Source organism: Mobula birostris, chromosome 19, assembly GCF_030028105.1.
Source record: "Mobula birostris isolate sMobBir1 chromosome 19, sMobBir1.hap1, whole genome shotgun sequence".
In the NCBI taxonomy this organism is placed as follows: Eukaryota; Metazoa; Chordata; class Chondrichthyes; order Myliobatiformes; family Myliobatidae; genus Mobula; species Mobula birostris.
This window is the reverse complement of record NC_092388.1, coordinates 20,232,089-20,244,933: the sequence shown is the minus strand read 5'-3', so window position 1 is coordinate 20,244,933 and position 12,845 is coordinate 20,232,089. Positions and strand designations below refer to the sequence as shown.

The window sequence follows — 12,845 nt, the reverse complement described above, 5'->3', positions numbered from 1 at the left end:
CTTGAACCAGAGGACCATCTCAAAAACAAAAAAGGACGGCTAATCAAGGACTGAAATTTCTTCACACAGAAGGTAACAAGTCTTTGAAATCCTTTGACCAAGGGGCTGCAGAAACTCAGTCACTGAGTATATTCTATAAATCAACTAAGGGGTCAGTGCAGGAAATTGGCAATGAAGTAAAAGATTGGCATCAATGTTATTGAATGGTGGAACAGGCACGAAACATGGTAAGAATTTTAAGTTACATGAGAGGTTATGCTGGTAGTGTCTTGTTGGGTGGGTTGAAAACATTAGTATTCTATTATTTAACAGTGAGATTAGAACTATCAACTTGCAACTAATTTTCATTTGCTTTTCAGAAGATATCTACAAGCTATGTAAAATCTTTTTTTTAAAATCACCTTCCTGGATCTTTTGCTAATCATTAAAAATCTGTGTCTCATCCTCGGCAGTTCTGCTAATGAGTTCCTCTCTTTCTGCTCTATTTAAGCTCACCAAGATTTTGTACATCGTTATCAAGTCCCACAGCAAATGTTGCTGCTGTGAGGAGAGTAACCCGAGGTTCCACAGACTATCCTGATTGGACGTTGTTGGTTTCAGATGCAGATCCTAACATCTGTCTTGGTTTGTCTAGAGCAGAGCTGGGATCTTTGTCTAGAATATCTTCATGCAATGATATTTGAGAAATGAAGAATCTCATTATACCTTTTATTCTTCAATATTCAAACACAGTAATTTTAAAATTTGATAGTTTACATGAGAAAAGTTCATATTGACACAATATGAGAAAGAGAAGTAGCAAAAGGCATTTGGCCTGATGAGCGTGTGCCAACTCTAGAACAGGGGTTCCCGACCTGGTGTACGTGGACTCCTCGGTAAATGGTAGGGGGTCCAAGACATTAAAAGAGATGTTGGGAACCCCTGCTCTAGAATATTACTTCTTAATCTATTCTTCCCTGAGACACCCATGTCTTTCCTGATCCCAGATCTGCACCTGGATTCTTCAATTTTCTTACCATTAAAATAGACATACCTCACATCGATAACATTCCACATGATAATCTTTATCCATGGACACAACACGAATTGTTTCATCAGATCCCTATGGATACAATAAAATTGATGTTTATATACTTAATGTTAACTTACTCCCCTTCAAAACTCCTCATATTCAATGATTAGACCAACAAGAGTATTTGCATAGTGAGCTTGGATGTTCCCTATCATTCTTCACAGTACTTGCTCTGGGAAATACATTCAACTCCACTGGAGAGAAAGCTCAGCCAAATTGCACACAGTACAGCCTCAGTAACTAGAGCTCAACTCGCCCCCCCCCCCCGCCCCAACCCCCGGCAGTGATTTTGCAAGGGACATTGCTGGCTGGGACATGAGGGATGGCTCTCTAGTAGCTGCCACAGTTACTCAAGTCCACCTGGAAAGGATAGGCGGGCCACACTCTCAAAATGCTGGAGGAACTCAGCAGGCCAGGCAGCATCTATGGAAAAAGAGTACAGTCAACGTTTTGGGCCAAGACCCTTCATCAGGACTGGAGAAAAAAAATATGAGAAGTCAGAGTAAGAAAGTGGGGGCAGGGAAGGAAGAAATGTAAGGTAGTAGGTGATGGGTGAAACCGGGAGAGGGGGAGGGATATAGTAAAGAGCTGAGAAGTCAGTCGGTGAAATAGATACAGGGCTGGAGAAGGGGGAATCTGATAGTAGAGGACAGAAGGCCATAGAAGAAAGGGAAGGGAAGAGACGGAGGTAATGGGCAGGTAAGGAGACAAGGTGAGAGAGAGGAAAATGGGAATGGGGAATGGTGAAGGGGTGGGGGAAGGAGGGGTGTTATTACCAGAAGTTCGAAAAAGCAATGTTCATGCCATCAGGTTGGAGGCTACCCAGACGGAATATAAGGTGTCGCCCCTCCAACGTGAGTATAGCCTCACTGCAGCAGTAGAGGCGGCCACGGACCAAAATATCAGAATGGGAAAGGGAAGGAGAATTAAAATGGGTGGCCACTGGATGATCCCATTTTTTCTGGCAGATGGAGCATAGGTGCCCAGCAAAGCAGTCTTCCAATCTATGTCAGGCCTCACCCTCCTATCAGATTCTGCCTTCTCCAGCCCTTTACCTCTTTCACCAATCCACTTCCCAGCTCTTTACTTCACCCCTCCCCCTCTCCCGGTTTCACCTATCACCTACAGCCCTGTATTTCTTCTTCCTTTTTCCCCACCTTCTTACTCTTACTTCTCATCTCTTTTTCCAGTCCTGATGGAAACTGTTTACCTTTCCCCCCCCCCATAGATGCTGCCTGGCTTGATTGGTGAGTTCTAACAGCATTTTATGTGTGTTGCTTAGATTTACAGCATGTGCAGATTTTCCCTTGTTTTTGATGATTCCCTTTTTCCAGTTCTGACACAAGGCATCAAACTGAAAAGTTTACTGTTTATCTCTTTCCACAGACACTGTCTGACCTTGAGTGTTTCCAGCATTTTCTGTTTTCAGATTTCTAGTAACTGCATTCTTCACCTCCATTTCCATCACATGTTCTTCATCTTCGATAGAACTAACTTCCTTTCATTTGAGTTGTGGCTTCATGAGGCCACTATTTATTGCCTAAGCTTAAACATCCTTGTAGCTTCCTGCACCATTTTAGGGGCAACTAAGAGTCATCAACATTCTTGCAGACCAGACCAGGTAAATAAATCAGTTTCCCTTTGCGAATTCATGAACCAAATAGATTTTATGACAAGTTGGTTAGTTAAATATCACCTGTTTATAGCTTATTCTGATTATTTAATCAGCAATTAAACTGTGGATGGATTTAAATTAATTTAGACTATCCTTCCATTCTTTGGGTCCCAGTAATTAAATGACTATGTCAACATATCACCTTTTATGAATACTCAAAATTGTTACCATTACTTTTGGAGAGGCCAGAGATCAGAGGACAACAAAAATATACAACTTCACAGGAACTCGGTCATTCAAGGCCCCTTCACTAAACCTCCAAGTGATTAACTAAGTGATTCAATGCAAGGAGTATTGTAGGTAAGGCAGATGAGTTTAGGGCATGGATTGGCACGTGGGATTACGACATTATTGCTATTAGTGAGACTTAGTTGCAGGTGGGGCAGGACTGGCAGTTTACTGTTCCGGGGTTCCATTGTTTCAGACGTGACAGAGGGGGAGGGATGAAAGGGGGAGGAGTGGCATTACTAGTCAGGGAGAATATAACAGCTGTGCATAGACAGGACAGCCCGGAGGGCTTGTCTACAGAGGCCATATGGGTGGAGCTGAGAAACGGGGAAGGTGTGACCACACTAATACGGTTTTATTATAGCCCGCCCAATAGTCAGGGAGAATTGGAGGAGCAAATCTGTAGAGAGATAGCAGACCGATGTAAGAAGCAGAAAGATGTAATAGTAGGGGATTTTAACTTTCCACATATTGACTGGGACTCCCACACTGTGAAAGGGTTAGATGGCGTGGAGTTTGTCAAATGTGTTCAGGAAAGTTTTCTAAATCAATATATAGAGGTACCAATGAGAGAGGATGCAATACCTGATCTCCTATTAGGTAACCAAACAGGTCAGGTGACAGAAGTATGCATAGGTGAACATTTTGGGTCCAGTGACCATAATGTCATTAGTTTCAAGTTAATTATGGATAAGGATAGGTCTGGTCCTTGAGTTAAGGTTCTAAATTGGAGAAGGGCCAACTTTGAGGAAATGAGAAAGAACCTAGGAAGAGTAGATCGGGATAAGTTGTTTTCTGGCAAGGCTGTGTTCAGTACATGGAAGGCATTCAAAGGCAAAATTTTGAGAATGCAGAGTTTGCATGTTCCTGCCAGGATTAAAGGCAAAGTTAACATTCATAGGGAACCTTGGTTTTCAAGGGATATTGGCAATCTGGTTGAGAAAAAGAGAGAGGTGTATAGCAAGTATAGGCAACAAGGAACAAATGAGGTACTTGAAGAGTATAGAAAATGTAAGAAAATACTAAAGAAGGAAATCAGAAAGGCAAAAAGACATGAGATTGCTTTGGCAGATAATGTGAAGGTAAATAGCATATTAAGAATAAAAGGATAGGGACCTTTTCAGAATGGCAGGCAGTGACTAGTGGGGTACCGCAAGGCTCAGTGCTGGCACCCCAGTTATTTACAATATATATTAATGACTTGGATGAGGGAACTAAATGCAGCATCTCCAAGTTTGCAGATGACACGAAGCTGGACGGCAGTGTTAGCTGTGAGGAGGATGCAGGGTGACTTGGATAGGTTAGGTGAGTGGGCAAATTCATGGCAGATGCAATTTAATGTAGATAAATGTGAGGTTATCCACTTTGGTGGCAAAAACAGGAAAACATTATTATCTGAATGGTGGCCAATTAGGAAAAGGGGAGGTGCAACGAGACCTGGGTGTCATTATACACCAGTCATTGAAAGTGGGCATGCAGGTACAGTAGGCGGTGAAAAAGGCGAATGGTATGCTGGCATTTATAGCAAGAGGATTCGAGTACAGGAACAGGGAGGTACTACTGCAGTTGGACAAGGCCTTGGTGAGACCACACCTGGAGTATTGTGTGCAGTGTTGGTCCCCTAATCTGAGGAAAGACATCCTTGCCATAGAGGAAGTACAAAGAAGGTTCACTAGATTGATTCCTGGGATGGCAGGACTTTCATATGATGAAAGACTGGATGAACTAGGCTTATACTTGTTGGAATTTAGAAGATTGAGAGGGGGATCTTATTGAAAGGTATAAAATCCTAAAGGGATTGGACGGGCTAGATGCAGGAAGATTGTTCCCGATGTTGGGGAAGTCCAGAACGAGGGGTCACAGTTTGAGGATAAAGGGGAAGCCTTTTAGGACCGAGATTAGGAAAAACTTCTTCACACAGAGAGTGGTGAATTTGTGGAATTCTCTGCCACAGGAAACAGTTGAGGCCAGTTCATTGGTTATATTTAACAGGGAGTTAGATATGGCCCTTGTGGCTAAAGGGATCAGGGGGTATGGAGGGAAGGCTGGTACAGGGTTCTGAGTTGGACAATCAGCCATGGTCATACTGAATGGCGGTGCAGGCTCAAAGGGCCGAATGGCCTACTCCTGCACCTATTTTCTATGTTTCTATGATAGTAAGGGACAAAATTAGTCCCCTAGAAGATCAAAGTGATCATCTATGTATGGAGCCTCACGAGATGGGGGAGATCTTAAACAGCTTTTTTGCATCAGTACTTACTCAGGAACCTAGCATAGCGTATATGGAAGGAAGGGGAACAAGCAGCAGTGTCATGGAACATACAGAGATTTAAGAGGAGGAGGAGGTGCTTGCTGCCTTACAGCGAATAAAGGTAGATAAATCCCCTGGGCCTGACATGATATTTCCTCGAACCTTGAGAGAGACTAGTGCAGAAATTGCAGGGGCCCTGGCAGAAATATTTAAAATGTCCTTAGCCACAGGTATGGTGCCGGAGGATTGGAGGGTAGCTCATGTTGTTCCGTTGTTTTAAAAAGGCTTCAATAGTAAACCAGGTAATTACAGGCCAGTGACCCAGACATCAGTAGTAGGTAAATTATTGGAAGGTGTTCTGAGAGATCGGATATACAAGTATTTGGACAGCATGGCTTTGTGCGTGGTAGATCATGTTTAATGAATCTTGTGGAGTTTTTTGAACAGGTTACCAAGAAAATAGACGAAGGAAAGGCTGTGGATGTTGTCTACATGGACTTTAGCAAGGCCTTTGACAAGGTCCCACATGGGAGGTTAGTTCAGAAGGTTCATACACTAGGTATCCATGGAGAGGTTGTAAACGGGATTTGAAATTGGCTGTGTGGGAGAAGACAGAGAGTGATAGTAGATGATTGCTTATCAGACTGGAGGCCTGTGACTAGTGGTGTGCCTCAAGGATCTGTGCTGGGACCATTGCTGTTTGTTGTCTATATCAATGATCTAGATAATAATGTGGTAAATTGGATCAGCAAGTTTGCTGATACCACTAAGATTGGAGACATTGTGGACAGCAAGGAAGGCTTTCAAAGCTTGCAGAGGAATCTGGACCAACTGGAAAAATGGGCCAGAAAATGGCAGATGGAATTTAATGCAGACAAGTGTGAGGTATTGCATTTTGGAAGGACAAATCAAAGTAGGTCATACACAGCAAATGGTAGGGCACTGAGGAGTGCGGAGGAACTCCCAGATGGGAGTTCAGATACGTAGTTCCCTGAAAGTGGCGTCACAGGTAGACAGGGTTGTAAAGGCAGCTTTTGGCATCCTGGCATTCATAAATCAAAGTATTGAGTATAGGAGTTGAGATGTTACGGGGAGGTTGTATAAGACATTGGTGAGGCCAAATTTGGAGTATTGTGGACAGTTCTGGTCACCTAACTATAGGAAGGATATCAGTAAGATTGAAAGAGCGCAGAGAAGATTTACTAGGATGTTGCCGGGTCTTCAGGAGTTGAGTTACAGGGAAAGATTGAACAGGTCAGGGCTTTGTTCCTTGGAGCGTAGAAGAATGAGAGGAGATTTAATTGAGCTTTACAAAATTATGGGTATAGACAGAGTAAATGTGAATAGGCTCTTTCCACTTAGATTAGGAGAGGACATAGCTTTAGGGTGAAAGGGGAAAGGTTTAGGGGGAACATTAGGGGGAAACTTCTTCACTCAGAGTGGTGGGAGCGTGAAACGAGCTGCTATCTGACGTGGTAGATGTGGGCCCACTCTTAAGTTTCAAGAATAAATTGGATAGGTACATGGATGGGAGAGGTCTGGAGGGTTATGGACTAGATGCAGGTCAATGGGACTAGCAGAATAATGTTTCAGCACAGACTAGAAGGGCCGAATGGCTTGTTTTCTGTGCTGTAGTGTTCTTTGGTTCTATACAACAAGGCTAGAAAGTGGTCTCCTATTAATAAAGGGCTTTCTCACAGACCAGCATGGCATGAGCACAGCAAATCAGTAAAATATGCACGCTCCACTTCATCAGCAGTCAAGCTGAACATTATACCACAGAGAAAAAAAATCTTTTCAGTGCAATACTGACCTCTGCAGGAAGAATAGCCTGGCCACATGCTGCACACTTTGGAGCCAATACTCTGAAAGGGAAAGAATGCACATCACTTGGTAAACAACGCATATAAATTTCAAATATTTTTATAGCACTGGACGCTTCTAAGACCAAACAGAGCTATTACATGTTTTAAATGGTGTAGATTGTTATGATTAGTTTTAGAGTGCTGATGAAAAGTCATTGATCTGAAATGTCACCAACTTCTCTCTCCACTGACACCGCCTGTTCTGCTGAGAATCTCAGCATTTTCCAATTTAACCTTTTAATAATCACATTCCACACGAAAACATTCACTATAATTTAAATGCTTTTGAAATGTTCTAATTTCTGCCATGCAAAAAAACCCCCAGCAAATTCTACAGAACTACCGCCCCAGCAACTGTCTTCTCCTGAACATGTATTTTACCATTTGCTTGTTTCCTTCCTAATTAGGGCCACATATTCAACTAACAGCAGCTAAATAATATTTATATATGGAAACAACAACCTTAGGCAAAGGTAAAATGCCTCTCAGCCACCCTGCCCAAGATTAACTCATACCAGTCTTACAAGCAATTATCCAAAATAGGACCTGGTATCTATGTGCCACTTTATTTCTGTGTACTTTCTGCAAGAAAAACACAAGCAATTTGGGTAATAGTAACCATTCAATCTGTCCTACATCATTTCCCCTGACAATAGAGAAGTCAGCAGCAAGTAACTCTTTACAGAGCAGCAATGGGGGTTCAATTCCTGTTGCTGTCTGTAAGGAATTTAAATGTTCTCCCTGTGGCCACGTGGTTTTCTTCTGGATGCACTAGTTTCCTGCCACATTCCAAAGTACTATTTGGAGTCAGTAAGTTGTGGGCATGCTAGGTTACCACTGGAAGCATGGCAACACCTCCAGGCTGCCCCAGCACATCCTCTGACTGTGTTGGTTGTTTATGCAAACAACACATTTCCCTGCATGTTTCTATGTACCTATGACAAAACTAATCTTGCACTCTGATCTTATAATAAAAACCAAATAGACATAATCATGATAACTGAACAAGCCATGCATTAGTTTCACATTAGTTAAATAAGTAATCTGCTACAATAAAACTTCTGAAATAAAAGCCAATAAATTCTGTAGTTGATGAACATTTTATCACAACTGGCTTCTGATAAATAATGATAAGGTATTAAAGTTTGGTCCACATGCACAAGAATAAAACTACACACATGCACAGGCAAAAAAAAACGCATACTCACATTCAGAAACAAATGTGCCTATTGAAATAAAATGTACCCTTGCTACTTTTCCAGGCACTTGGAGGGGCTCTGGAAAAACACAGATCTGTGCTTAAAGCTACAAACACTGCTTCTAAGATTAATAAATTCTGACACACACACACAGAAAAAGATATGATATTGCAAAATATCCATTAAAATACTTTCCATCTGTAGTTGTTATCCTAATTAGACCCAGATGGTGGCAGCAAAGTTGCCAGCTTGTTGTTCACTATAAATTGTTTGATGGTATCTGAACAACAGTTGTAATGAACAAATCAAAAGAAACAAAAAGAGGTGACATTAATTTTCCTTCATAACCCCCAAGATAAAAGAACAAATGACCAAATATTCCAAAAGTCAATAAAAGCCACTGCAAACCTTCTGGCACAGTTAAAGCATCAGCTGGGAAGGTTTATGTCTATTTTCTCTCAAAGGAAATTCAAGCAACTTTTACAAGTTTAGGCTTTTGGTGACAATCAACACCAATAAACATCTACCTAAACTGGATCCAGAAGTTAACATAGTACACAGCATCTTCCAGCCATAAACACAGAGATTCTGCAGATGCTGGACATTCAGAATAACACATACAAAACGACAGAGGAACCCTGCAGATCAAGCAGCATCTATGGAGAGGAACATACAGCCGACATTTCAGTCCAAGACACTTAATATCAGGACCCTTCAATAGTTCTGACAAAGGGTCTCAACCAGAAACATTGGCTTTTCAGTCCTCTCCATAGAAGCTGTATGACCAGCTGAGTCCCTCCAGCGTTTTGTGCATCTTGCATCTATAACATTCAGATTTATCTTCTCTATCTGCTTAGGGCAATGTCTGACACATGTTTCTAGCATGCCAAGTTTGTCCTGGAAGATATTCTTACTATTCACAAAATATAAACTAAGGACACATTAGTTCCATTAACATTTCCTTCTGTTCCAGCTTGGTTATATTCTTCATCACTTGATTTTGCAACAAGTGAAAACATTTTTTGCTCCAGATTATTTTGGAACCTCACACTGCTGGCATCGCGTTGGGCTGTTCTGCTAGCAAGGATTACTCTTCTCCCTCATTATCCCAACTACATCAGTCAAACAAAGAAAATATTGAGGACAGAGGTCAAGCAGTAGCTTGCTACATGGACAACAGCTTGCTCTCCATATTGTACCACCCTGGCTTGTGTATCTAGACAGCTAGGACACAACATTCATGGTTGACCCTAACTGACAGAAGCCTAGTCATCTCATTAACAAGTGAAAATACACAGATGCTGGAAATCCAAAGCAACACACACAAAATGCTGCTGGAACTCAGCAGACCAGGCAGCATCTGTGATTATTCCTTTCCATTACTGCTTACTTAGACGGTATTTCAACGGTTGTCTTGCATCAAGAATTCTGGGATACCGAGGCATAATCATCTATGTTAGGGAAGGAATTTGGAGGCAACACAGTTAGAAAGAGATTGCTAGGAGAAGAGGATAAGTTGATGGTAATGTTTTTGGAGAAGAGGTGGCTGAATATTGACCAGCGACCTAGGACATTAGGGATGGGTAATGATTGCTTCCTGCAGTTCCAAAGATACATTTTTAAACAAACGATGGATTTAAAACTACATACAGTGGAGTTGTACGAGTGAATCTTCTCAGAACTGGTAGAAATGGGTAAAGGTGACCCATATAATGTCCTAAGATCAGTGCTCTTTTCCATATTTAATTTAACAGATCATTGCAGCCACCCCTACTGTGAAATTGGGACACACTTCAACAGGGTGTGGTAGAAATTTGGAATTATCTTACAGTCATCAATTGATGCTTCATCACTTATTAAATTAAAACCAGATTTTTGTTAACCAAAGACATTACGAGCTGCAGGGGAAAGATAGGTTTACGGCGTTATTACATGTACAGAGCATTTTATATTAAATAGCATAACAAGCTTAAAGGGCTGTTCATCTTTCATTTCTTTGTATTAAGAACAGAAAGTCCACAAGATGAATGGTAGAGATGATCAAGTTCTTGCTGCTCCCAAAATGAACTCCTTTTCGGGCAACCATTGACATGACTCCAACCTCCTACATCAAAAAACAAACTCCAAGCTTCCCTGCAATATTCACTTTATAGGGCTCCTACCTTCCAGTGAAAAGCCCTGTAGAGCAGCCTTGCTTTCTAATCAATGTAGTGATGCAAGGAAAAAAAAAAGAGTATGCATTTTCTTTCAAATGGCAATGAGTGCACACACGAGTGAAAACAATAGTATTACATGAGTAATCAATAAATGATTGATGCTCTTACTTATGGTAATCTTTGATGCAGTAAATCTTGTTCTCTGTATCGACAGTGAACGGCACCCCATCTAGGCACTCATTGCAGATGACACAGCGAAAACAACCAGGGTGATAAGACTTGCCCAAGGCTTGGAGGATCTAACGCACAAAACATGATACTTTGATCAGAGACAAGCTGCAGTCACTCTGAGGGGAAAAGAATTAAAGAATTCGCGCAATATGTGACAAGTCACAATTTAAAGTTCAACGTCTGGTCAGGATTTTTACCGATTTTCCAATATTATAGCAATTTTAAATTAATAGCCATTCAAACCTGCATTAGATATAGCTTTAATGATCATCAACTGGCAATGCCATATTTCTTTCTTCACATGTAGTGTCTATTCCCCATTACTGTAATGTTTCCTATCTCAAAATTTCAGAACTTTACTCCCCTTTCCTTGACATTCATCTCCTCATACGAGTTGAGTTGCAATGGACAAACTCGATTGCCTCCTCTCTGTTGCCACCACGTTGTCTCACCGTTAAAAGTGACCTGGATTTGATCCTGGCCTCTCCTCCTGCCGGACAGGAGTTTGAACATTCTCCCTGTGACTATGTGGGCGTCCTCCAGATACATTCATTTCCTCCCAAGTCCCAGTGGCGTTCAGTTTAATAGAACGATTGGCTGGAAAAGGGGCTCTAATGTGCAGGAGAGTGGTGCAACCTTGGATGAGTTTGATAGGGATGTGGGACAATTAAAACGAGTTTAGTGTAGGAAAAGTGAACAGGCTTCACAGTTAACATGGATTTGGTCAGTCAAAGAACCTATTTTAAGACCCCAAGATACTGAAGCAAAATTAGGCTATTTGGCCAGTTGAGTCTGCTCTACCATTCCTTCGAGGTTGATTTATTATCCCACTCAGCCCCATTCTTCTGCCTTCTCCCCGTAACCTTTGACACCCTTCCTGATCAAGAACCTATCACCCTCTGCTTTAAAAATAGCCAGTCATGTGGTATTTACCAGCCTCTGACAAAAGAAATTTCTCTGCATCCAGGAAGCGGTACCGCAGCATAAAAGCCAGGGCCAACAGGCTCTGGGACAGCTTCTTCCAGCAGGCCAGACTGATTAACTCATGCTATCACAACTGTATTTTCACTGTATTTTTATGTTATATTGTTATACACACTATTTATAAATTACTATAAATTGCACATTTAGACAGAGATAATGTAAAGATTTTTACTCCTCATGTATATGAAGGATGTAAGTCAATTCAATTCAATTCTTTGTTCTAAAGGGATGGCTTTTTATTCTGAGGCTATGATTCTACAAAATTCCTAGCTCTGATTGGAGCTAATTGACTTAAGATACTCAACATTTCCCCTCCAGCAATGCTGCTCCATCTATTGAGATTTCCAGTAACTTTTTAAAAAAAAATTCTTATTAGAATTATATCAGTTTAAAAGCAAACTAAATAAAAAGAGAAGTTTCTTAAAATTCCAAATTAAAACATCATATTTAATAACAGGTCACATGCTTTCTGTTTATAAGCAGCTTCAAAATTTCTGGCAAGAATCCTCTGTAAAGCAAGTCCACGCGCTGATGTTCTGGTAAACAGTGAAGACGCAGAAAGCAGAATTTGAATAGATGAGAAATTTAGAGGACATTCCAGAGTTCGAGACTGTATATCCATGGGGATGGAAGGAACAAAGAAGGGTAGGTAACCAAAGTGTTCAAAGAAATTTTGGAATTAACAAGAATGTCATTTCTAACAGAGAATGGTATAATTCTACTCTAACTCACCATGTCCATTATCAGGTGGCCACAAGCAAAACACTTGTCGGCTGACTGTTGGAAACCAGAGTACTGTGGAAGAAGAGAAAATTAAGTAACTAACTTGCATACTAATGTTGCACATAAGCAGGTCAACAGAACCTTTAGATGAAAGAGGTTATGCTGCATACCACAGGATTAGTCGTTCAGAGACTCAAACCTATAATCTTGTGAGACCAGTTGAAGTCCCCGCCCTAGCAGGTGGGATTTTAATTCAGTTATTGAATAATATTGAATAATAAATGCTAATATCAGTAATTGTGATAATGGAACAATCAAATTATTCTTAAAATACATCCTTTCAGATATAAAATCTGCAGTCTTCACATGACTTAGATGGGCAGAGATCCACAGCAATGTGACCATCTCACAAATATCCTTGCTAATACAAGAGCAATTATAGATTGGGAAAAATCAAAGCC

General features: G+C 41.0%; 1 protein-coding gene across 2 annotated transcripts in view; it reads right to left on the bottom strand.

The window, feature by feature from the left end:
• The window catches only part of limd1a (LIM domains containing 1a), a 49,930-nt gene that overhangs the window by 3,343 nt on the left and 33,742 nt on the right, over nucleotides 1–12,845 (bottom strand). For both annotated transcript variants that reach the window (XM_072283029.1, XM_072283030.1), the window contains exons 5-8: nucleotides 12,394–12,456; nucleotides 10,615–10,745; nucleotides 7,040–7,091; nucleotides 1,034–1,102 (exon numbers count right to left, since the gene is read on the bottom strand). In XM_072283029.1, the coding sequence (XP_072139130.1) occupies nucleotides 1,034–1,102; nucleotides 7,040–7,091; nucleotides 10,615–10,745; nucleotides 12,394–12,456 (315 nt within the window). The remainder of the gene's footprint in view (nucleotides 1–1,033; nucleotides 1,103–7,039; nucleotides 7,092–10,614; nucleotides 10,746–12,393; nucleotides 12,457–12,845) is intronic.